The 27534-nt window shown below is 44.6% G+C and overlaps 1 protein-coding gene across 3 annotated transcripts in view; it reads right to left on the bottom strand.

The window, feature by feature from the left end:
• Positions 1–16080, bottom strand: part of FBXL18 (F-box and leucine rich repeat protein 18) — a 145306-nt gene extending 129226 nt beyond the window's left edge. The window contains exons 1-2 of one of the 3 annotated variants that reach the window (XM_072120904.1): positions 16000–16080; positions 15785–15920 (exon numbers count right to left, since the gene is read on the bottom strand). Coding sequence is in view for 1 of the 3 variants with exons in the window: in XM_072120903.1 (XP_071977004.1) it covers positions 2609–2629 (21 nt within the window). In the remaining 2 variants the exon portion in view is untranslated. Of the gene's footprint in view, positions 1–2467; positions 2544–2608; positions 2868–15784; positions 15921–15999 lie in introns of those variants that run through there. The other 2 variants (XM_072120903.1, XM_072120905.1) reach the window with 2 other exon arrangements.
• Between the last annotated feature and the right edge of the window lie 11454 nt (positions 16081–27534).

The raw sequence follows: 27534 nt of genomic DNA, 5'->3' as shown, positions 1-27534 counted from the left end.
TTTGCCCGCAAATTTTGTGGCTAGATCAAGGGATCTCATAGGGTCGTCTGCGAGACCTTGCCACGTAGAAATTCAGAGCAAAGATACTGTTTTTAACAAAAATGACCTGAAAATAGAATGCTACGCGTGTATTCTTCAGACAACTTGCATCATGCTGAAAACAAACATTACCGTACATACTCGAGTATAAGCCGACCCGAGTATAAGCCGAGACCCCTAATTTTACCACCAAAAACTGGAAAAACCTATTGACTCGAGTATAAGCCGAGGGTGTAGTATACAGCCTTCCTGACCCCATGGAGTATACAGCCTGCCTGCCCCCAGTAAGCCAAGCGAATAATAAAAAAATAAAAACTTAATACTCACCCTCCGACGATACTCACCTTTGATGCTTAGTGGCGGCTCCCGGATCCTCGGCGGTGGGTTCTCTCTTCTTTCTTCACTAGCCATGCGATGCGGGCGCAAAATATGATGCAGCGGTGAAGAAAGAAACCGCCGCCGAGGATCCGGGAGCCGCTGCCGAAGACCGGAAGCCACCGCCGAGAATCCGGGTGCCGGAGTGTGAGTATTCTTTTTTTTTTTTTTTTTTAATTGACTCGTGTATAAGCCGAGGTGAGGTTTTTCAGCACATTTTTTGTGCTGAAAGACTTGGCTTATACACGAGTATATACGGTAATTGTACACTGAAATTACATTCTGGGGCTATAAAAATGAGAAAAGTGAGACTCTACCTACCATAGAGATACTGCGCCTCTATCCCAAACTTTTTTGTATTTGGCCGGCTGCATCCAAAATTATTTTCCAGGGACCAGAACAATGGTCCCTGGAATAATTGTGTGCCCAGCAAATACCCCGTATTTAACCTCCACCACATATTATGTCACTTCCTGCAGCTCCCAATCGAAAATGCCCCCTTTTCTGTAGCCCCCCCTTTCTAGTATAAGCCTAGGGTTGAGGAAATGCAACCGCTAATCATTAACAAAATGTCCAACCCCTCAAAAACGCACAGCCCCCAATAGTAAAGTCCCCACTGCGGCCCCCATACGGATGTCCCCAGCCTGATCCCCTTAAAAATAAAATAAAAAAAACTGTATGCTCATTTATTCTCTAGTTGACTCAAGCAATTCATAGGCAAAATGACATTCAGCTCAAAGTGGATCTTACATACAGCATCACGGTGAGCAAAAGGGTTTGCCTGAAGCAAAAGTGCCAGGGATCTGATAGTTGCAATAAGCTGCATGTTCAATATAGTGATAAGTCTAAGGGCGCGTTCACACGTTTTCATGGTGTTTAAAACGCATTACAACAGCTGACGAGAGGTGATTTGCCTAACTACATTACCATTTACATTTGTTAATGCGATGTTAACAAAACACATGTGTTAACGAATTGTTAACATGCTTTAACATTGTGTTTACAATGCGTTTTGTAAATGAAAATGTTAACAGAAATGTAATTAGGCAAATCACCTCTCTTCAGCTGTTGTAATGCATTTTAAAGCGCAACCAAAGCACAACGTTTAAACGCGCCCTAAGGCACACACATTTGCCCTCACAGTGGCTATGCCAAGGAAGATTATCACTGAAGCTTTGACAGTCTGGCAGTCTCCTGCTCCCATGGCTGCTTTCAGGATGTGTTTTCTTCATTGCTGTAAGTGTAAGCAGCTGTGTAACATTTACACATCTGCCTACACTAAGGCTACATTCACACTGCCATTGCCCGTCGTACCGTAGCATGGCACTCTCACCCCCGCCCCTCCCCATAGGAACATATGGTGCATAGCGCCGTACTACAGAGAAAGATAGGACATGTGGGACGTCCATCGCCGTCTATGGGGTACGTATATCGACCGTATATAAGTCCTCCTTGCGGCAGTGTGAATGCAGCCTTACAGCAATGAAGAAAAACACTTCCAGGGTAGCCAAACACATATCTAACAGTTAAAAACGCATTCGTTCTGACGCACAAATCAAAACTGCCATGTGTGAATGCACCCACAGTGCTAGGAACCCAATTAGAAGGAGGGGGTTAAAAATCAAGTGGTGGTCTGACAATACTTTAGTCCACCACACTACCAAGGGAGTTGTTGTAGCTAGAGGGAGCAGCCAAGGAATGAGCGGGTAAACAAAAAGTAGGACAATTCCTTGAAGTAACTGACAAATACACATCATGAAAATCCTAACAACTTAATTAACTGGAGGAATTTAAGTTCTTAGGCTGAGTGCACACAATGTGGATACAGCTCAATCAAGGTGCATCTGGGATGTGGCCAGATAACCACATTCAGGTACAGTTTGTGACTGCATGCTAGGCACACCTCCGTGCAATTTAAACAGAGCTGTACAGGCTTATGAGAACATGTGAAAATTGTACTTGGCTACACCCCTTTTCCAAAATAAGATTTATGGATGCAACTTCTCCTTAGATTCTGAAAAGAAACTGGTTTAAGGAGTGTGCAACCTCATACATTTCTGTAGTAGTCCTGTGGAAGCAGCCGGAGACCTGGGTCTTGTAATTGCAGCACAAGCCCTTCACAGCTACACACAGAAGCACACCACAGTTAGCGATTATTTGCAGCTACAGGGAAATAATGAAACAATCGCCTCACCTGAGCAGAGCCGCAGGACATAATGAATGAAAACAAGGAGACTCCAGCGTTGTAATTAGGACACGGATGTTATTTTTACGTTAAAATTCCCGACCACATTTGTTAACGACATAAAAGTCAGTCATTCACTTCTTTATCCACTGCAGGTAGAATCAAACTTCTGAACCCGGGACATTCACCTTCTGGTAGCTGCTAGAATGGAGTTACAAGGATGAAGCGTGATGTCGCTGGTCACATGTCAGCTGTCATGTGACCGAGGTGGTATAGGCGGGGGGCGGGGCCTATTGTTTCCCGCCTACGTGTGTAGGGATTATCATGGTGAGGAGATCTGCCGTGCTCCGATGTCTCAGTGCAGTATCAGTTTCTGTAGTGGTCCCTGTCACTTCATTGCCTGAAAAGAGAGAAACTCTTTCCTCTGCACGGGACACAGGCCCCCAGCTCCTTCTCTAAGTACAATCCTTTTAACCATTTACTGTCTTACATCTTGCAGGAACTTAGACCTGCCAGCAGTAAATTGATGGATTGGCTCTCCACATATCAGCAGTATACATGGAGGAGGAGGGAGGATTCCGGCGGCTATTATGTCAGCCCTGCTAGCTACCTTCTACAACTGAAATCCTGACACTTCCAACTATCCTCCATTAAACATAGTAAGTTATGTGAGGATGTCCATACTGTAGTTATTGTACACACCGAATGTATATTTCCATGTGTTTCTGGTTATTTACATTTATAGCTGGGCGTTCATGAGGAGAATGACTTATTCTCTTGCTTAAGGCGATTGAGCCAATGTGAATAGTCAGAGAGGGGCACCACATCATATCTTCTTAAACCTTGGACACGTTGTGGTGTACTGTGCCTCGCACACAATAGAAGTCTATGGGGCACATTTTTTTTATATGATCACATGATGGTCTCCAGGTACTCGTTGGCTCTATCAGAAGGCTCCAGCCTCTAGAAAAATCACAACGGGCAACTGAGATGTGCTGCGGCAGTGGTCTGGCATACAATTGCAACCTAGACTGTGCCTGAACGGGTGCAGGGCGCAGGGCAGCATCTGCCATGAGATGAGAATCTCGCCTCAGCCTTTTGGTAAGCGGCATTATTGTCAACAATATATTTGGCGATTTGGGCACCCTAATCGCCCACCAGGTAAATCCATCGCACCTGTCTCTCTAACCCCTTCCCGCCGCGGCCCTTTTTCGATTTTGTGTTTTCATTTTTCACTCCCCACATTCAAAAATCTGTAACTTTTTTATTTTTCCATGTACAGAGCTGTGTGACGGCTTATTTTCTGCGTAACAATTTACACTTCAAAATGATGGTATTTAATATTCCATGCCATGTACCGGGAAGCGGGAAAAAAATTCCAAATGCAGGGAAATTGGTAAAAAAACGCATTTGTGCCGTATTCTTGTGGGCTTGGATTTTACGGATTTCACTGTGCACCCCAAATGACATGTTTACTTTATTCTTTTGGGTACGATTACGGGGATACCAAATTTTTATAGGTTTTATAATGTTTTCATACATTTAAAAAAATTAAAAACTCCTGTACAAAATTTTTTGGGGGGATTTTGCCATCTTCTGGGGCTAATAACTTTTTCATACTTTGGTGTATGGAGCTGTGGGTGGTGTAGTTTTTTGCGGATTTTGATGACGTTTACAATGTTATCATTTTTAGGACTGTACGACCTTTTGATCACTTTTTATAGAATTTTAAAAAAAATTTTAATTGGCAAAAAAGTGCCATTTTAGACTGGGCGCGATTTGGGCGCAATTTTCCGTTACGGGGTTAAACGCAGTGAAAAACCGTTATCATATTTTGATAGATCGGGCATTTTCGGACGCGTTGATACCTAATGTGCTTCTGATTTTTACTGTTTATTTATATCAATTCTAGGGAAAGGGGGGTGATTTGAATTTTTAGGTTTTTTTATTATAATTTTTTATTTCAACTTTTTAATTTTTATTTTTACTATTTTTCAGACTCCCTAGGGTTCTTTAATCCTAGGTTGTCTGATCGATCCTATCATATACTGCCATACTACAGTATGGCAGTATATGGGGATTTTACTACTCATACATTACCATGTGCTGACAGCACATGGTAATGAATGGGTTAACCCGAAGTAGGTTCGGGTCTTCGTGAGACCCGAAGTTGCCATGGCGACGGATCGCCGCTCCCCGATGACGTCACGGGGAGCGATGATACACGGAAAGATGGCGGCGCATGCGCGCCGCCGTCTTTTTGAAGCCGCCGGCACCTTTGCCGGCGGCGATCAGAGGTAAAACACCCACGATCGGTGCCGGCACTGATCGCGGGTGTTACCGGTAAGCCTTTGCTGCAATATGCAGCAAAGACTTACCGGCTATGGAGAGGGCTCGGCCCGGGCAGTGTGGGAGCAAATGGACTGTATGTAAGTATAAGTTTTATTATTTTATTGGCAAAGATGTATTAAAAGGGGGGTATGGGGTCTATATATATTTATATACACCTTAAACTGAATATTAGACTTGATGGGGGATTTCTATTTGGCTCTAAATAATATAAATAAACAGGTGGCTATATTTTAAGCTATATGTATATATGAGGGGGGTTCTGAATATAATAAAACTAGGGTGCGAGAATATGTATGTGGCAAGTTAATTAATCGAGGGGGGCTAAATAGCAGGCTGTATATAGTAAAACTGAGCGAGGATCAAAATATGGGGCGACATATTAATTAAACTGGGGGTGCTATATGGTAGGCTGTATATAATTAAACTAGAGGGGGGCTATATATTAGGGTCAGATACTAATTCAGCTCGGGTGGTGGAAAATATGGGAGACGGTCTATAATTAAACTAGTGATTTCTGCATATGGGGCGTCTATTAATAGGGCACAGAATATTAATAAGCTGGTAGGGCTGTATATGTGGGGTCAGATTTTATTTTAAAAAAATACAACTAGTGATTGAAGATTGTGGACAACCTATTTTTATTTACAAGTATTTACAAGTGGTGTGTAAGTATCTTATTGGCGTATTCGGTACCTCGGCACTGGTAACCAGTCTAGAAAGGAAGAGATAAATGAGCTAATAAGAACTTGCCGAAGGTGTCCACATATGGTTAGTAGGTGTATATGTAAAGGACTCACCTCCGAAATATGTTAACACGTCTCGAGAATCACAGATGGGTCATCTATGTTGCTCCTTAGATTAGGTGCCAGGAGTGATACACCCTGATGTGTTTGTCTGGCTGCCAAGTCAGTATGGGTGACCAGAGAAGAAGGTACATAGGAGGACATTTACTATAATGTTTCCGACAGTTTTGTGGCGCTTTCACCGCATCTTCTGCTCTCCTACCTATTTATTAGCTGTCGGGGACAGAATAAATTACTTTTTCCGCCTGCTCCGACTCTTCTCTGAAAAGGGGCGTGGCTTTGGCGGAGTGGAAACTCAGACACAATTAATATGTGTCACAGCCATTTTTGGACGCTGTAAACTGGCGTAAAGTAGACCAAAAGAAATTTCGTCTAGCAGGGACACAAAACAGTGCTATTGCACTGTTGCCTGTTCTCTGACTGTTGGACACATTTCTGGTTCTCGGGACAGATTTTGGTCCCAGGGACAGAAAATGGTCTCTGCTCCAGAAATTTATCTGCACAGCTACACAATATTAAATGTATGTCTTCTTACCGAGAGCAGGTCGGTAACAAAGCCAATGCAGACACCGACACTTTATGTAAATGTCCCCCATAGAGTGTCAGACACAGGGAGGAATGATAGATGTTCGTATGGGCTCGGGTCTTACGGACTCAGTAGTCACAAGAAATCCCTATAGTAACCCTGATTCAGGACAACACTATCACACCCTGTTCGCCTAGCCTCGGAACTGTGGTCCTATTTAAAGGACACCTGTCATCAGGTCTGTGTCACTTGTCCTGTCACCTCTACCTGTTGGAGCAGCTCACAAGGATCCCATCCCAGCCTTTATCTAGTTATTTCATACATTATTCATTGTAAAATCATCTATTCTTTATTATGTAAATAAAGGCTGGTCACATGGTCAGAGGCAGTGATGTCACCCCTGTTACCCCTCCCCTCTCCTCCCCCTGCTCATGTCTGTGTGTAATGTATAGTAAAGCATGGCTAATGTGTGTATGTCATCTGCTGACATGCTGCATCCTCCTAATATACAGGTGAGAGACACACACATCAGCTACACATGAATCTGACATGTTCTGCTGTAACATGGCTGTCTGGAGCTGCTGTATCTCTCCTAAACACACACACACATGCACACACAGGCTGCAGGGGGTGTGGTCACCAGCACCAGGAAGCACATCATTATACAGCCTCACATCATTATACAGGCTGTCAGTCATGCAATGGGGGTGTGGCTGTGCCTCCCACTCATGAATAAAATGGACATCTTGAATATGCTAATGCTTCATTGGACATTTCACAGGTCATTTGCATACAGCTTTAGGACCTCATTGCTTAAGTTTACAGGCATGTAGAGGGACAATGAAGGGATAGAGACAATGCACTCTAATGGCAGTTTATGAAAATATATTTAGTTTAGGGGGGTTATTTTGCATGACGGGTTCTCTTTAACCACGGTTCCGACTGGAACCTGACTCTGCAATAGCTGGCCCTATTAACCCCTTAACGCTCTGCGCCGTAGCTCTACGGCGCAGAGGTATAAGGGATGTATGAAGAGGGCTCACGGGCTGAGTCCTCTTCATACAAAGGTGGGGGTTTTTGCATATTGCAGAAAACCCCCACCGCTAATAACCGCGGTCGGTGCTTGCACCGATCGCGGCTATTAACCCCTCCGTTGCCAGCGGCATTTAAAAGACGGCGCCGCCATCTTTGTTACGATCGCCGCGCCCCCGATCTGACCATCTAGGGTTAATGTACCCTAGATGGTCTAAAAAATAGTGAAAAAAAAAAAGTTTAAAAAATTTAAAAAATTAATAAAATATTAAAAGTTCAAATCACCCCCCTTTCCCTAGAACGGATATAAAACATAATAAACAGTAAAAATCACAAACATATTAGGTATCGCCAAAATGCCCGATCTATCAAAATATAAAACCGGTTACGGGCGGCGGTACCTTCAAGGCGGGAAATGGCGCCCAAATGTCCGAAATGCGACTTTTACACCTTTTTACATCACATAAAAAATGAAATAAAAAATGATCAAAATGTCGCACTGACCTCAAAATGGTAGCAATGAAAACGTTGCCTCATTTTGCAAAAAATGACCCCTCACATATCTCCGTGCGCCAAAGTATGAAAAAGTTATTAGCGTCAGAAGATGGCAAAAATTTTTTTTTCTTTTTTGTACACATTCGTTTAATTATTGAAAATGTATTAAAACACAATAAAACCTATGTAAATTTGGTATCAGCGCGATCGCACCGAACCAAAGAATAAAGTAGGCGTGTTATTTGGAGCGAAGAGTGAAAGTCGTAAAAACTGAGCCCACAAGAACGTGCGGTTTTTTTTTTCAATTTTTCCACATTTGGAATTTTTTTTCAGCTTCTGAGTACACGGCATGTTAAAATAAAAAACATTACGGGAAAGTAAAATTTGTTACGCACAAAATAAGCCCTCACACAGGTCTGTACACGTAAAAATGAAAACATTATGGATTTTTGAAGTTGGAGAGCGAGAAATGAGCCGAAAAAACCCTGCGTCCTTAAGGGGTTAAAGACCTATGTTGCAGGTGTCATCAGGTAATGATTACTTGCATCAGATAATGTCAGAGGTAGAAAACAAATCCCATGTCATAGGGTCATGTCACAGGTGTAATATGTGAATCCCAATCCCGACAAGACTTGTTTTGCCTTATAGGCTCATCAGGGGAGTGCTGGGTTCATCAATAAAACGTCCTTATCCCTGTAGAGGGCAGTGAACGGAAAAGCGTAGTAGCCAGGCAAGCTAAATGGGGCTGTTGGAGTAGTGAGATGAACTCCTAGTTACAGCCGGGTGGTCCAGTGGGGTCGACTTGTAAATAAAAATAGGTTGTTCACAATCTTCAATCTTAAGTGATTTTTTCGGGCCATCCCAATAGATAAACCTTGAGGACCCCGCCTTTTATTCCAGTTTTTTTGTTCAGATTTTATTTAAGCAGGTCTGCATATAATTTAATTGGTGGGGGTATATTTTGAATATATTAGAGGGGGGCTGTACATGCTATAATTCCAGTAGAACATGTATATATATAATGAAGGGATGTTTTATATGTGTGGAGAGTGAGGTCAGTGTGTTGTGAGGGGTATATATTAGGAGCACAGTGTTGTTATCCAGGAGACGCTGCACCGAGCTGAAGATATCCGGCCGTGATACGTCATGAATACGTGATACGTCATGGATTGGAGAACCCGGAATAAAGTCCTCCTGATGGAAAAGATTGTCATCTATAAGGTACTAGATGCCACTAACATTTGTTAACACATGTGTTCACTCAAACGTTAACATTTGCGTTTTGTAAATGCAAGTGTTAACCCCTTCCCAACATTTGACGTAATAGTACTGCATCGTGGGAGGTGCGTTCCCGCAAAATGCAGTACTATTACGTCATGCTTTTGACACCGGCTCCTGAACGGAGCCGGCGCCAGAAGCTGCGGGTGTCAGCTATATATTATAGCTGACACCTGCCTCTAACAACCGCGATTGGAGATTGCTCCGATCGCGGGTGTTAACCCCTGACACGACATGATCGCGCTGACCGCGGCGTGCAAGGCGGCATTTAAGAAGAATCGGACCCCTCCGCGGCGCTTACCGGGGGGGTCCGCTGCTCCTATCTCAGCCCCGGGACTGCGCAATCCTCTCCTGTGTGCCGGGTTCCTGCCATCTGTATTACTCTCTGTAATGTGAAGAAGAGCTTGAACAAGCGATCAGTGGATTGCTTGTTCAAGCTAACCTGTAAAAGTTAATAAAAATGTTAAAAACATTACAGAAAATAATTTTTTAATAAAAAGTATTAATTAAATAAAGTTAAAGTCCCCTAAACACAAATATTCCCTATACACATGCAATAAAGTGAAAAAAACACAAAATTGACAAAAACCCCCACATATTTGGTATCGCAGCGTCCGTAACAATCTGTACAATAACTCAGAAACATTATTGGACCCGCTCGGTGAATGCTGTGAAAACAAAACACGCCAAAAATGTACATTTTTCATAAAATCTCTACACAAAAATGTTCTAAAAAGTTATGTGCGCCAAAAGGGTACCACTGAAAAGAACAACTCAACATGTAAAAAATAAGCCCTAAACTAGCTCTGTCAACCAAAAAATATTTAAGTTACGTCTCTGAAAAGATGGCGATGCAAAAACAAATGAGATTTCCTCTATATTAGTTTTTATCCAGTAAAATTGTAAAAATAAATGAAAAACTATATAAATGAAGTATCACCGTAATCGTAGTGACCTGTAGAATAAAGATAATATAGTATTTTTAGTGAACGATGTACGACCCCCAAAAAATCCGAAAAGAAAGGAAACCAAAATTGACAATTTTCTTTTCACCCATACATTCAAGAGTTAATAAAATCTCATCAATAAGCTATTGACCCACTAAAATGAAGTATTTGTAAAGTGCATCTCATGTCGCAGAAAATAAGCCCTTATATGTCCAAATTGCCAAAAAAAAAATAAAGATTGTATAGCCAATAAAAAGTGACAATGCATAATCTGCTCTGAATGGCGCAGCTCCCTTCGATGCCCTGGCGTGTGCCCATACAGCAGGTTACCACCACATATGGGGTATTGTTATACGCGGGAGGGATTGGGTATCAAATTTTGTGGAGCGTTTTGGTATTTTTTTCCACTGAGAATTTGTACATTTTTTGAAAAACACATAAATATAGACAAAAAAAAATTTACTTTCAAAATTGTATCCGATTTTGTTTTAACCCCTGTAAAACAATTACAGGGTTAACAAACTTCATAAAAGTTGTTTCACGTACGTTGAGGGCTGTAGCTTCTACAATGGGGTCATTTATTTGGTTTCACTTTTATTTAGGCCTCTCAAGGTCCCTCAATAGCAGTATTTTGCTTTTTTTATGAAAATGTGAAAAATCGCACCTAACGTTCAAAGGCCCATAACATCCTACAAAAATAAGAGTATGCCTTAAAAACCATGTCCACATAAATTAGACATTCAGTGAATGTTAGTTATTAAGTTTTTTTGCGGTTATGACTATTTATGGAAAAAGTATAACATTTTGAAGTTCGAAAATCAAGAATTTTTCCAAATTTTCACCGAATATCTGATTTTCTCATAAATAAATGCAAAACATACCACCAAAATTTTTCAACTAACATGAAGTACAAAGTGTCACGAGAAAACAGTTTTAAAATCACTTGGATATGTTAAAGCGTTCCAAAGTGATAACCACTTGTAGTGACACAGGGCAGATTTGAAAAAAATGGCCGTGTCAGGAAGGTGAAAAGTGGCTTCAGCATTAAGGGGTTAACAGCTGTTTAATTAGGTAGATCTTTCTTCAGCTGTTGCAATGCCTTTTTAAATGCATGCGTTAAACGCAACGTGTGACCGCACCCTCAGTGATCCTGCCTGTGGGGATATTAATTGTTAGTAAAGTTTTCAGCATATACTGAACCTGGTGTGGATAATTGAACGGGAGTGGCCACTGAAAGGGGGGGTAGCATTTTAGTTTTCACCTCAGGCTGGTGCCACACGCACCACTTTGTCTGCGTTTGCAAACGCAGACAAAGCCTCGCCTACCGGGGCGGGCCGCGACCCCATTGCATCAGTGTTTCTATGGAAACGTCTGCGATCGGGAACGAGCCGCCGGTGTTTTGCGTTAATTTAATTTAATGCAAAACACCGGCGGCTTGCTCCCGATCCACAGAAACGCCGATGCGATCGGCCTGCCCCGGTAGGCGAGGCTTTGTCTGCGACTATGTTTGCGTTTTCAAACGCAGACAAAGCGGTGCGTGTGGCACCAGCCTCAGGCAGCAAATATGCTAGAATCGGCCCTGCCTGCGCAGGCCCACTTCATTGCCTGGCAGCCTACCTGCCTAACAAGCATAGTCTCAGAGTAGTTGCAATTCCCGGCTTTGTGGCGGGAATTTTAATTAAATCACATCTTTTATCTGTTTGCAGATGTACAAGCCATGATAACCCCCCCCCCCCATGTATGCTATGAGTTAGACAGTTTGCGTGCTAACACACAGCACAAATATACAGTTGTGCGTGTGAAGCCTTAGGCTACATTCAAACGATGTGAGCCCATATTCACGGTGGGCACACGTTGGCGTTGGGGAGAGGAGGGGGGAATGAGCGCCGCTCATCCCCACCCCTCTCCATAGTGATATATATGATATATTCCAGGGGAATATAGGACATGTCCTATCTTTCTCCTGGCTATGGGACGATACGGTGCTGCACGTGTACAGTACCATACCGCTCCCGTACAGCTCTGTGCACCCATTGCCGTCTATGGGGGACGTATATACGTCCCTCATAAACCCGTGTGAATATAGCCTGAGGCTGGTGCCACACACACCTCTTTGTCTGCGTTTGAAAACGCAGACAAAGCCGCACCCACCGGGGCGGGCCGCGGCCGATCGCATCCGGCGGCTTGTTCCCGATCACAGGCGTTTCCATAGAAACACTGATGCGATCGGGCCCCGCCCCGGTGGGTACAGCTTTGTTTGCGTTTTCGCACCAGCCCAAGAATGTATAATTTAAAGGACATCTTCCATCCGATTAATTTCTTATATCTTTGCATGGCCGCATTTCTGTAAAAAAAAAAAATAATTATAAGATATGCAAATTAGCCTCTTATCAGGCTCCATCGTAATATAATTTATATTTATAATATAAATTACATTACATGGAGCATGATGGTGTTCTGAAGAGCACCACAGGCTAATTTGCATATGTTATCTTATTTTTTACAGATCTGCGGCCATGCAAAGATATAAGAAATGAAGCTGGGGAGGACGGGGGGGGGGGGGGGGGGATACGTAATAGTCATCTACCATCAGATGTCCTTTAAAGATATACATATAATTTAAAACTGCATTAAACCCCTTAACGTCTTGGCCCTTTTTTCACTTCCATTTTTCACTCCCCACCTTCAAAAATCAATAACTTTTTTATTTTTCCACATAAAGACCTGTGTGGTGGCTTATTTGTTGCGTAACAAATTGCACTTCATAGTGAGGGTATTGAATATTCCATGCCGTGTACTGGGAAGCGGGAGAAAAATTCCAAATGCAGTAAAAATGGTGAAAAAGCGCATTTGCGACATTTTCTTGTGGGCTTGAATTTTACAGATTTCATTGTGCGCCACAAATGACATGTCTACTTTATTCTTTGGGTCGGTGAGATCATGGGGATAACAAATTAGTATATGTTTTATAATGTTTATAATTTTTCATTTTGCCATCTTCTGGCGCCAATAACTTTTTCATACTTTGGTGTATGGAGCTGTGTGTTGTGTCATTTTTTTTGCAACTTTTGATGGCGTTTTCATTGCTAAAATTTTTAGGACTGTGCGACCTTTTGATTGCTTCTTATTGATTTTTTAAAAAAATATTTTTTAAAATGGCAAAAAAGTGCCATTTTTGACTGTGGTTGCTATTTTCCGGTACGGGGTAAAACGCAGTGTAAAACCATTCTTATATTTTGATAGATTGGGCATTTTCAGATGTGGCGATGCCTAATGTGCTCAGTTCAGTTCTAGGGAAAGGGGGGAGATTTGAATTCTTAGGTTTTTTTATTATAATTTTTTTCAAACTTTTTTTTAAATTTTTACTTTTACTATTTTTCAGACTCCCTAGGGTACTTTAACCCTAAGTTGTCTGATCGATCCTATCATATATATACTGCCACACAACAGTATGGCTGTATATGGGGATTTTCCTCCTCATTCATTACAATGTGCTGATAGAACATTGTAATGAATGGGTTAAAACTACGTAGCCTCGGGCTTCATGGCAATGGATCGGCGCTTCCCGATGACGTCACTGGGAGCTACAACCTGCAGCAAGATGGCTGCACCCATGCGCCGCCTTTTTTTGAAGCCGATGGCGACGATCGGCGGAAGACACCCGTGATCGGTGCTAGCACCGATCGCAGGTGTTACCGTTAAGTCTTTGCTGCAATATGCAGCAAAGACTTACCTGCTATGGAGAGGGCTTGGCCCATGAGCCCTCTCCATGCACCGGGACCCGGCTTGCACCATACTAGTACGGCGCAAGTACGGAAGGGGTTAAAATATGTTCCCCCGAGATATCAGCTCTGTGTCCTGCCCCAGATAGAGTTTTGAACTGTATAGGAGGTACATCCTACATTCATACATCACATCTCCTATTTCAAGCAGGTCACTGCTATGACCTAGAGCAGGAGGCGTGATATAGTGATATCATAACACCTTGTCCTTCACAGCAAGAAGACAGAGAATTAATTTTGAACAGATGCAAGTATTAATATTTATTTATTAAATTATACAATTGGGGGTCAAATTAATTGGAACATTGACACACATAGTGTGGGAAACATTGACACACATTTACTAAGGGACGTGCGCCAGTTTTGTTTCAGACTTTGCAAGTTCTTTCCAGTGCAAACTGCTTGCATAGGTATTTAAAAAGTGTCTGAGACACTTTTTTGGCACACGTGACTGTTTTGTGGTGCAGGCTGCACTGTACCCAATGTGACACAAAGTTCTGCACTGATACGGGCGTTCTAGTACTCAGTTGAACCTTGCACCACTTTTATCATGCAAAGTCCTACAGAAATGTGTCGCGCGCCCATTGTTAAAGCTGCACCAGGAAGAAAATACATATAGTGCCCTGTTATTAGTAATTGTGCCCCATTATTCACTCTGAGCATTAGTGAATGTAGGGGTATTATTCAGTGTGGACGGGTTGGGGGAACATTTAGGGGACTTTTGTGGGCAGCATTTTTGGGGTATTACTAGGTGGGTGGTTTCTTACAGTCTGTTTTATTAGGAAGTGGACCACATTTAGGTGGCAAGTGTAGATGTTTCATTGAGGGGCATTATAAGGTGGAGAGCATATTCACAGGATGTCATAGATGCATAACAGGTGCAGATGCCTCAGGGTCATCTCTAAAACAGGGGTCTGGTGATGTCCTTTGTGCAGCCAGGCCAAATGAAATGTCAATTTGCTCTGTATTTATTTATCAATACACTACAAATCGTAAAAACTCTATATCCCTACCATTTCAAAAGGTCAAAATGGTTAAAATAATAAAAATAACAGTTATTAACATATAATAGCCTATCCCATCATAATTCATAATACCATTATTCAACATAAAAATTAAATTAAAAAAGACAATCCAGAAGGGCACACCATCTCACGAAGCAGTGCCCTACTGGTGAGTGGTAGCCCCTCTTTGATCTGCCTGGATTTTCACCCCCGACCCCGCTTTCTCACAGGAGGGGAACTTCCTGTTCACTGCACAAGTGCTCAGGAAGCTGTGGGTAGGTTGGGATAGTAAAATGCCACTTGGGCATAATTAGCATAATTTAAAAAGCTAGAGTAAGTAGGTGTCCCTGGTTTATCATGCTTGATATTGTTGGTAGATTTCCTTTAACCATCAGTTTCCCTGGAGTTTGCAATAATGTTAAGTCATTTTCCCATATTTAATATATTTTGATCAGTAATAATGATCATTCAGGAAAGGATGGAGATGGTGAAAGTGTCTTCTTTGCCAGAATCAATGGAGCTGGTATAAAGAGGTTTATAACAGGGGTACATTTCAAAGGGCTATATCTCCCGAACCCTGGCACCTAGAAACACAATCTAGGTGTCATATTAAACAGGAAAATCCCCCATTATGTGTATATTTATTGTAAATAATTACTTGGTAGAGTGATAGATGGGCAGTATGTCCCTTTAAGGTTCCTGGTCTCAATGTTATAGTGGCCTGTATTTTTTTTTTTATTTTGCCATCTTCTGGCGCTTATAACTTTTTCATACTTCAGTGTACAGAGCTGTGGGTGTTGTCATATTTTGTGTCTTTTGATTACATAATCTTTTTGAAGCCGCTAGTAGCTTTGCCGGTGTCGATGGACTTGCCTGCTATGGGTTAATGAGCATATGGACAGAGGCAAGTGTTGCTGTGTGCTGTTCTAAAGACAAAACCAACTGCAGTTCCCAACCTGGACTTACAATAGCAAAAGCCAAGTGACATGCTAGGAGCTCCTGACTGTCCGCCAGAAAGTTGGGAAATGACGTGGCCCACCAGCATACGCCGGCCGCTCTTCCTCATAATACTATTAAAGGGGTATTCCAGAAATATGAACCTCTGATAAAAAAAAACAATAATGCTATAAATATGTGACTACAATAATACACAATGTCAACAATCACAAAATAGAGCTTACATAGTTTGTTTTTATGTTCTGAAAACCTTTATAGGGTTTGGAAAGTAGGTGGAGTCATATCCAAGATGGTCGACACACAATACTGCAAGTCCCATGAGTCTTTAGTATGAGACATGTCTTCCTGACCTTTTGCTTATCTTCACAGAGATGTCAGTTATAGCCCCTCCCTCTCCTCCTCCCAGTGGTTTCGAAGGTGATCATCTCACGGAAGGGCCTGCTGTATTACTCCAGTAATAATAACTAATGAATCAAATTTGTCTGTGATTATCATTACTTCTTCCTGCCAAAGCATGGATGGTGTCAAACAGCAGTGTCCGTTTTGCAGTGTCCACAAAGTCTTACATGCTTAAGGTTCGTTTTACACATCAGTATCCTGCTTAGTACCTAATATTAGAAAACCACAACTAAGAGTCCATCCTAAACTGAGAATGTGTAAATCTTCACATTATATTTTCTATATTTGCATTCATTCCTGTTTTGAGATTAGAAATCCAGAAGCAAATTATAGAGCAAAGTCATGTCATGTGACACTGGCCTTAAGATGCATTTGCAAACGCAGACACAGCCGCACCCATCCGGGCGGGCCATGGCCCGATCGCATCGGCGTTTCTATGGAAACGCCTGCGATTGGGAACGAGCCGCCGGGGTTTTGCATTAAATTAGAAAATGAGGGCATTACACTTCTCCAGTCAGCCCCATTCACAGCCTTACAGCCTAAATCTCATAATAATAATAATTCTTTGTATATATAGCGCACACAGATTACGCAGCGCTACACAAATCATGACAAATCGGTCCCTGTCCCCATGGGGCTCACAATGTAATCAACCTACCAGTATGTTTTGGAGTGTACTACACCTTCCTTCTCACAGTTTGCAGCAATAGAAACCTTTGTTAATATGGTCACTCAAGACATAAGTAGGATACATCCTTCTAAGCATCGCCAATCTTACTGAGGAGGAGGTAAAAGCACTTGATGAGTTGCGCAGTAATAAACAGTAACATAGTATTGATGAATCGGGAAGACTATAAAAATATGGTCTCAAGATTACTGAATGATGCAAAAACATACAAAAAACTTCACAGTAATCCTACCAGAATTTACATAAAAGAATTGGAAGAGATACTCAATAGGGCCTTCACATATGACCTAATTTCGAGAGACGAGAAGAATTTCCTAATGAATAAGACACCCACGGTAGCCACAATATATGCCCTACCTAAGGTACATATGTGTGTCCCTGTCCCCGGAAGACCGATAATATCGGGTAACAATAACCTGACACAGAATCCAAGCATTTATGTCAATACAATACTGGCCCTCTTTATGGAGTCTTTGCCCTCCTTTCTTCGTGACACTAAATGCACGGTTACCAGGGTCCAAGATATGGAGTTTCCATTAAACACTATGGTTGCGAGCCTCGATGTAGAGGCGTTAAATACTAAAATTGAGCATGAATTGGGACTTCAAGCAGTCCAATATTTTCTGTCCACTAAGAGTATCCAATTTCACGAACACAATGCATTTGTTTTGACACTTTTGAGGCTTTTTTGATGCACAATTATTTTTTGTTTGATGGAACGTATTATTTACAGATTAACGGCACAGTGATGGGCACACCCTGTGCCCCAAACTACACCAATTTATTTTGGGGTGGTAGGAAGCACAACACGTTTTTATTGGCAGTAACGATCACTATATCAAGCACATCTCCTTCTCGGGGAGGTATGTTGATGATATGCTGATCTTCTGGGAGGGGAGTATTGCCTTATTTGAAGAATTCGTGGCCCACCTCAACCACAATGAGGTGGGCATGAGATTTACACATGAAATACACACTCATAAACTTCACTTTCTGGATCTCACCATCTCCTTGGACCCTGGTGGCCGTGTGAATACAGAAATATACAGGAAACCCACAGCTACAAATAGCTTACTCCATTGGGATACCTGGCACCCAATGTCACTAAAAAAGAACATACCCATTGGCCAGTACCTGAGGGCCAGACGAAATTGTTCTGAGGAAGAACCTTTCCACAGAGAGTGTGATGACCTCTATTTAAGGTTTCAGAGATGTGGCTATCCGAAAAAGCCGTTACAAAAAGCATACCGCTGAGCTACACGTACCCCCCGTGAAAGTCTTTTGAGAGATAACTATCCCAAAGAATCTCCTCAAAAAATCATTCATTGCATTGGCACTTATGATGGATATGCATCTGAGATAACACAAATTCTGAAGAAACATTGTGGAATACTAAAATCCGATTCAGAGCTCAGCTAGGTACTCACCAAAAATCCTAGTGTGACTTACAGACGCAGTAAAAATCTGCGAGATTATTTGGTGAAGAGTTATCTTCCAACTGAGGAACGACACATCAGTTCGTTGAGATCTGACACCAAGGGCTCGTTACCCTGTGGCAATTGTACTTTTTGCCCCCAGGTACCTACAGTTAAGCATTTTAGGAACCCAGTTGACAATCGCAAGTACACAGTCAAGAAATTAATCAACTGTAAGAGTACTAATGTAATATAAGCAGTCTCGTGACCGTACCCTGAATTGTATGTGGGTAAAGCCACACAGCAACTCAGGCGACACATTTCACAACATCTGAGTTTGATACAAACTAATGCTGAAGTACCATCAGGGTGACCCTAGCCTAATCAAATTTTGGGGCATCTGTAAAGTAAACTTAGGTCCGAGAGGTGGTGATTTGGAACGTAAGCGGCTTCAAGTTGAAGCCAAATGGATCTATCAGCTCGACTCCCTAAGTCCAAAAGGTCTAAACGAAGGATTTTCATATTCTGCTTTTCTGTAAGCTAAAGTTATTAATTGTTGGACGATATATGATATACGGCTGAAATATTCTTACAAGAATCACGCAACAGCAGTAGCATTAGAAGTGGGTAAATTGTTCTTTATTAAGTGTTGAATCGTATACACTCTAATACACCCTGATTACTATATCAGGGATACTTCAATCACCATCCCTTGTCTTTTCGTTGTCTGAGTCCCTTATTATCTCTCCTTTTGGTTAAACTCATACCAACCTGTTGCCAACGTACCACTAATATGACATCTGTGATATTGGTTTTGGATAATTTCGCAATAATACGTATGCAACACCCTCGCCGATGCAATGGCGAGGGAGTGTTTGCGAATACGTCCCACCTGCATGTAACCACATTACACTACATGGTCCTGATAGGACATAGGGATATTGCAGTGGTGAATCCTGCCTGGCAAGGCAGAAGTTAATTTTGTATGATGCAAGATGCTATTATCCAATGTCTTGTGTTACATCCTGTCCTTTGTAAGCTGAGATGTGATTTGAGGAGCAGCCACCACCTGACCAGAGGGGAAGTAATAAAACCCCTGGCCAGGAATGTTCTGGAGATGAGATGGGAGAATCCTAGAGATCAGTGAGTGAGTGAGTAATCTCTGTCTAGCCCATACCAGAGCAGGAAGAGCCTAGCCCCTGCCTCTGAAGAGTGGAGTATAAGACTAGAGTTAGTATAGTGAGGAAAGGGGTATCATCTTACCTTTAAAGGTGATACCTGAAGCCCTACAGGACAAGCTGAAGCTTCCTACCAGGACACAGCTGCCTCCCAGCCTGCCCTCTACATCCAGGCTGGTGAACTATCTCCTGAGGCTCCCTCCAAAAGCATCTCAGCACTCCATCTACCTGTTAAAGGCACGTTGCTGCGGTTCCTGCCGGTTCAAATAAAGAACTGTAAGTTGTTTTCTTCAACTTCTGTCTCCGTCTGGTCCCTGCTAATACGGCTGCCTTCATCACCGGCACCCTGTCCATCACACAGAGACTCATACTCGGGACATCAAGGGGTTGCCCTAGGGAGATCCGCTATAGCAGCCTCTCCCTCATCATTTCTTGCCAACACCACCCTGCTGGAGACCTGCCAGGCTGTAGGACAGCCCTCCGGTTCCCCCCGTACCAAGCACCGTGACAACAGCGTGCTTAGGCTGCAACCGCCAGCCACTCCGGTACCGCGGGCCCCGGCTGTCACCAGGCCTCACCTTAAAGGCTAGGCCCCGTTGGGGGATGTTGCAAGTGGCGTAACGAACAGGATTGATACTTCTGTGCCTTATTACGGCATTAAAGACTTTCCTTTATTAAAAAGACTGTGCTGCCTAACCCTGCTGCCATCCGGGTTTAGGCCCAAGTGATTGTGTGTTTCTGGATTGAACTGTGTTAATGCTGCCACGTGCTGTCGAGCGCCGCTCCAGCACTCAAGAGGTTAATTCCTGCAAGAACTGTACCAGCTCTGCTGCATCCGGCGCTGCCGCGCCTGAAGATTTTTACCTCAGAAACTGTGGCGCAGCAAATAATTCAAGCCCGCCAAAACCTTTACTGGCGGGAAGTCCAGATGACTCGCCAAACTCCGCCCACGCGCGAATGGGGCGAACCCCACCTCCTGTGGCGCAGGAAAAATTAGAGCCCGCCACGGCTCTTGGCGGGAAGGACTTGGACTCCTCCCACTGGCTCGAGGCGGACTTCCTGCCCCGCCTCAGAGAAGGGCGAGAACTCGTGCTGATCTTGGAGAGTGAGGGCAGCACCATGTGGGGTCCTCCGCCATTCCCCCATGTGGAGCAGCCGGAGTTCTTTGAAGTACTGGAGACTATGGTCGTGGTCTCTGCCCAGCCGGTACGGAGACCCTCCGCTGGACACCGGCTGCACCGAGGACTGACCCGGGCCTTCGTCACCAGAACGTATTTCCAAACGGTGACGCAGCATCAGGTACCACCCGGGCGGTTCCTCGTGCCTCTCCCGGCTACCATGTTGGTACCGCGGACCCACGTGGAGGCGCCACATGGGGAGGCCCCGACTCCTGTCGAGCCAACGCCTGGGCCTATTGCTGCCACTCCACCTGCTCCGAGGCCTACCGTTCCCGCTGTGCGGCCTGCCAGCCCCGCTGTGACGGTTCCTGATCCTCCGGCAGTTCCCGATCCTCCGGCACCTACCTGTCGTCCAAGGAGATCCGAGCCTGCACCGGAGCCACGAGCCCCAGCAACGGCACCTCCGCAGCCTCAAGGCCGAGGTGAGGCCGCCCGCCGGCGACTCCGAGACGCTGTCTCGGAACAGCGATGCCGAGAGAAGGAGGCCCAACGGTATATGGCCGGCCGGTCTACAGCTGGAGCTTGGGTGGAAAAGAACCGCACCACTGGCATGGTCCGGTTCTTCGATAAGCAACGTGGCTATGGCTTCGCCACCCAGGACTACACCGGACGGGAGGTATTTATTCCCCGCCGGTCTGTCAAGAGGCCTGACTTGCCGGAGAGACTGCACAATCTGAAGCCAGGAGAGTGCATCGAGTTCTCCCTGCAGGAGGGGCCCCGAGGACCATGGGCGGCTGGTGTGATCCGGATCCCGGACTCCGATGAGGACCGCTACCCATCGTACGACGAGCTGTATGAGGACGACGAGTGGCCGGAATCCCGAACACTTCTTCTTCCTCAGCTGCGAGTCCCCGGGCGGTGACCCACGTGAATGCCCCATCCACGGTAATCGTGAGTACGGGTCCCATTGCCATCCATGGGCCGGGCATGATTCAGGGCGCCACCCCCACCGTCTCCCCTGCCGGGAGCGTTGCCAGGTCCCGCGGCTCTTCTGTGGGAGATGACATCCCGGCTTGTGAACCTTGTCCGGAGGTTCCAACGAGGCCCACTTCTCCGCTTGCCGGTTACCAATGGGGTGATGACCCGGCCCCAGAAGAACCGGAGATGGAAGGAGCTGTGGCGCTGCCGCAGGTCCCTGTTTATTTCCTTCTGGACCCCTCCGTGGTCCCTGGCTCAGTTGAGCCCAAGGCTGGAACAGCCGACACCCCGGGCGACAGTGCTCCTCCCCCTGATGGTCCGGAGGATGTTGCTGCATCTGCAGTACCCGCTACTGCCACCAGGTGTCCCCAGCCGGCACCTGCTCCCGCTGAGGATGCACAGGATTCCCTGCTGGAGCTGGATCCTGTCTCTGCTGAACCCAGCGATGCAGAGTAACCCCTGAAGGGCTGTAGCCTACTTCAGGTACTGTACCATGTGTATATATGTGTATTTATCTCCATTTTCCCTAAAGAGCCAGAGACTTTCCTGAGACTCTCACCCTTATTTATCTCAGTCAAGAGACATACCTTGAACTGATTATTGTCCTGTGCTATGATAGCACCCTTCCTCTGCCACCGCAGAGATTTCTTCAAAGGACTACACTAGAGGAGACCCTTTGCATCTTAGTGCACTTTTCCCCACCTCAAGGGCTGTACCCAGAATATGGACTTTGTCATTAGAGACCTTCTGTGAGACTTTTGCCAGATACTACCAGGGGAAAGTTGCCATGTAATTTATTATCATTTTGCACTTAATGCCTTCCTTTTTAGGTACGGACATTCTGCTTGCACTCCTTATGCCTTTTCTTTGCAGGAAAAGAGACATTTACTATCGTGCTACCCTGAGTAGCCTATCTACCTCTGTAACGTTTGTAACGTTTTAAGATGTGTACCCATTGGGCTCCTAAGCCAATGTGAATTTGCAAAATGTTTGCACACTGTCATACATGCCAGTAGTCTGCATTAACCCTTTCATAGGCTTTTCAGGTTGTAGTGTGGCTGTGTCGGACCGTCTTTTTGTGTAAAACACTGACCGCTACCTGATCCCTCAAACCGAGGTTTGCACATGGGGGTAGTCCGTAAACTGCGGGTCTTTAGGGGACCGGGGGTGTTACAGAGTTAGAACCTGGATGCCACCCATACATGGGTAAGGATGCCAGTCAGGAGGTACTCGTGTCGCATATGCTAACGCAATGCAGATATACACACTATATAATTGCCGCCAGGGAAGAAGCGTTGATATAACAAATATACAGGCCTTGGTGCAAGGAGTGGATTACAGGACATGACACCACACCTTTCCTACTGTACAGTTCGGTTTAATGGCGTCAGCGACCAACTGTCATACAGCTACATGTTTTTGTCTTAGTCCGACACCAACCCAGGTGCCTGTCTCCAGGACCATGGGCGGTTTGTCCCTACACCTCACATAGCCTGCACTTCCCAGAAGTGCCCTTATCCACCTCTGCCCCCTCAAGCCATCTGTAGTCGAGCCGAGGGCGGCTCTTTCAATTGCGCCCGGGGTATGCAACACCCTCGCCGATGCAATGGCGAGGGAGTGTTTGCGAATACGTCCCACCTGCATGTAACCACATTACACTACATGGTCCTGATAGGACATAGGGATATTGCAGTGGTGAATCCTGCCTGGCAAGGCAGAAGTTAATTTTGTATGATGCTATTATCCAATGTCTTGTGTTACATCCTGTCCTTTGTAAGCTGAGATGTGATTGGAGGAGCAGCCACCACCTGACCAGAGGGGAAGTAATAAAACCCCTGGCCAGGAATGTTCTGGAGATGAGATGGGAGAATCCTAGAGATCAGTGAGTGAGTGAGTAATCTCTGTCTAGCCCATACCAGAGCAGGAAGAGCCTAGCCCCTGCCTCTGAAGAGTGGAGTATAAGACTAGAGTTAGTATAGTGAGGAAAGGGGTATCATCTTACCTTTAAAGGTGATACCTGAAGCCCTACAGGACAAGCTGAAGCTTCCTACCAGGACACAGCTGCCTCCCAGCCTGCCCTCTACATCCAGGCTGGTGAACTATCTCCTGAGGCTCCCTCCAAAAGCATCTCAGCACTCCATCTACCTGTTAAAGGCACGTTGCTGCGGTTCCTGCCGGTTCAAATAAAGAACTGTAAGTTGTTTTCTTCAACTTCTGTCTCCTTCTGGTCCCTGCTAATACGGCTGCCTTCATCACCGGCACCCTGTCCATCACACAGAGACTCATACTCGGGACATCAAGGGGTTGCCCCAGGGAGATCCGCTATAGCAGCCTCTCCCTCATCATTTCTTGCCAACACCACCCTGCTGGAGACCTGCCAGGCTGTAGGACAGCCCTCCGGTTCCCCCCGTACCAAGCACCGTGACAACAGCGTGCTTAGGCCGCAACCGCCAGCCACTCCGGTACCGCGGGCCCCGGCTGTCACCAGGCCTCACCTTAAAGGCTAGGCCCCGGTGGGGGATGTTGCACGTAGTATTAAAGTAATAAGCTGTCCCCTTATGTCCCTTCATGTTCGCTCTGTGCCACTACTTATTGTATACCATTATTCTTCATAATTGTCGGCATCCATGTAATTAAACTTCTTCACTAATAATTCATTCTGTCCCACGTACCTAGACAGATTGCTTCTATGTTCACATGCATGCGCAAAATTCTTGCGCATGCGATGTCCATTGTAAACTCTAATTCCCCACGCATGCGCGTGGTATTGTAATATCGCGATGTTACGCGGCGATCCGCAGAATTCATTTTTACTTCTATTTCCCTGTGCATGCGTGTGTCACTATAACATCGCAATAACTTCCTGAACTCATAGTGATGACGGAGCCGTTACAACGGCATCCCGTCATCTGTAGAAGTGCCCTATGATGTTCAGGTCACAGGTGTGACTTAACACCATGACTATTGGCAGCAAGGATGTCATTATACACATTGGCAACGGAATGCTGATTGGAGCAATGGCCAGAGTTTTGTAATATGGTTGCCAAGTAACTACATGTAGCCATATGCGTTATCCAATGATTATGCTTGGTAAGCTTACAGGGGGTATCCGGCTTTCAGGAAATGACCAATTTCGTAAGGGACTGTTTTCCTAATGGAGAAGATAAAGAACGAGTACAATCTAAAGGATACGTCACCTGAGGTCACTGGATGCAATAGGTATGGATCTCTCATGTGTTTTCTGTACATGATAAATACTGATTTTTTTCATGTTCGCTTCTGTGTACAGGCGATCCCCTACTTAAGAACACCCGACTTACAGACGACCCCTGGATGTTGGTCATGATCAGCTGTAGGAGTTATGAAAGGTGTCTGTAATTAATATTTATTGTTAATTCTGGTTCCGATGACAACCAAACATTTTTAAAATTGTCAAAGAGACCAAAAAAAATGTTGTCTGGGGTTACAATTATAAAATATACAGTTCCGACTTACATACAAATTCAACTTAAGAACAAACCTACAGAAGACCCACAGGAGACCATTATTTTAAGTCCAGGAAACCAAAATTGACTTTTAGAAACATGGAGTCAAAAAAGACCCTTGGATTTAACATATCCAGTCCACCCTTTCTCCTCTGCAGGTAGGTGATCCCTCTTTTAATCGGATTCAACCTGTTCCCCCATAAAAGCTGGAAGAACAGGCTAAAGAGTCTAGCGGAGAAAGATTCTGGCAAAGGAAAGGCGACAGAGACGTAGAGGAAGACCGGGACCAGGTAAGTCTTCATCAGAGCAACCCTTTCTCTATAGGTCAGCCTCCAGTTCTTCCATCGCTGAACCTTTGCATTTCCAGTTTCCAACTTCTCTTCCCAATTTAGCTTGGCATTATCCCTCCCAAATTTAACCCCAAGGATCTTAATATGGGTGGAGGCCTTGGCAAACTGTGGCAGATCAAAGCCAGGAGCAGCATCCAATGTCCAGAAAGCTTGACTCTTCTCAAGGTTGACCAGAGACCCGGAGGCCTCTGAGTAACTTCTGATGGCTGCAGATAACATCTCCATCTCATGAGGCTCAGATATCAGAGGCTCCAGAGATGTTCTGCCCTTTTACTGTGCCGTACTGAGAGCCTGCCAACAGGCTGGGGACAAACAGACTAATCTAGAGAATAGAATTTTTGTCAAAATCTTCCTGTCGACATTCAAGAGGGCCATCGGCCTCCAGTTCTTGATGTTGCTAGGCTCCTCACCTTTAGTCAGCAGAATAAGGGAGGACACTCTCATGGATGGAGGCATCAGCTGATTCTCTAGACAATTAGTAAACCTCCACAAGGATCGGCGCTAAGAGGTCTTTAAACTTTTTATAAAATTCAGCTGTTATCCCATCAGAACCTGGTGCCTTCTTCAGACATAACTTATCAATGGCCTCTTTAACCTCCTCCTCTGTTATTCCTGCTGTCAAAGGAAAAAAGTCCAAATTTTTAGTGTCAGGGCCTGCAGTTGCCTCCAAGAATTGAGCCATTTTCTCTTTATCAAAAACCTTCTAATGAACCCCCAGAGTACCGTAATCCCGCTCTACAAAGAGAGACGTGTAGCGGCTGTACTGATACTGCTTTATCTCAGATTTTAGTCGGTCAATCTTTTGTTTGTCATCCCCACCCGCCGAATACAGTGAATTCTGCAGCTTGAGATACTGGCTGTACTTGCTCTTACCCTTCTTCACTGACAGTCTCTTTAAGAGGGACCTGATCTCCTCCTTGACGTTCTCCCACCAGTCAGATATGTTGTCATAGAAGTCTTGTCTCTAGAGCTGGTCCTGAAAAAGGGGGTGGATACAGTTCGGGACATAGGCATCATTCAGGATGCTGGAATTGAGCCTCCATAGCCCCCAACCAATATCAGAGCGATTAGAGGCACCCATACAAAATAATGATGCCAGGTGATCAGAATATGGGATGACCTTCTCACTCATCCCACTAACATTCTCTGAGGGACTCGCAAACGCCATGTCAATCCTACTGTTCCTGTCAGCACGTGTAGGTATATTTAAGTTTCCTACCACCAAGGGTAAATATATCACATAGTTCGGCCTGTGATATTATGTAGGACTTTTGAGTCTCTGACCACTGCTCTGCCCGAGGACCTGTCACTTGATGTCAAAGTAACATTAAAGTCACCTGCCATTACAGGGATTGAGGTAAATAGATATTGGGGCTCATTTACTAAGGGCCCGAATCACGCACTTTCGTCAGGCTTCCCGACGATTCACGATTTGCCCTGAATTGCCCCAGGATTTTGGCGCACGCAATCGGATTTTGGCGCATCGGCAACCCAATGGATTCAGAAAAACCGCAGAATTTAAAAAAGAATTTGTGTCGCACTTACATGCACCGGGACGAAGCTGGTGAACTCTGGCGGACCTCGGTGCAGCAGTGACACCTAGTGGATATCGGGCACACAGACCTTAGTGAATCCCGGCAGAACCAAATCGGAACCAAATACTGTTAACATTGCTAGAAGCAACTCTTAAAGAGAATCAAGCCATCATAAGGAAATAGAAAAGCAGAGCAGCTACTCCCATCATTATGTATCTGAGTCAGATTCCCGCCGCCTACCACCAGTCTCCATGTCTGACAGGGGGTCTCCAGCTTCATCAGGAGGGGGCTTCTTTTTTGTTGGAGGGTCCCCTGTGACTCCGTCACACTCATTATAAATACGTTCTAACTCGCACTCAAAATCCCCATCCGACTCGGATAACACATCATATCTATTGGAAAGGACCATGACCCCAGCATCGCCACTGGCTTTTTTCATGGTCTTAGACCCTGACCATACTCTTTCTCAGGTTTACGGGAGGATTTGTCTTTTTTCTTTCTTTTGTTCTTTTTGGCCTCCTCATATTCAGCAGTAGATGTTATAGAAGCTGCTGCCTTAAGCTGGTCTTGAGTGACAACCTCCATATTCTCCGGTGTGCGGTGTGACCTGACA

Source organism: Engystomops pustulosus, chromosome 8 (assembly GCF_040894005.1).
Source record: "Engystomops pustulosus chromosome 8, aEngPut4.maternal, whole genome shotgun sequence".
Taxonomy (NCBI): domain Eukaryota; kingdom Metazoa; phylum Chordata; class Amphibia; order Anura; family Leptodactylidae; genus Engystomops; species Engystomops pustulosus.
Note: the sequence above shows the minus strand (reverse complement) of the source record. Positions and strands in the feature narration are given on the sequence as shown.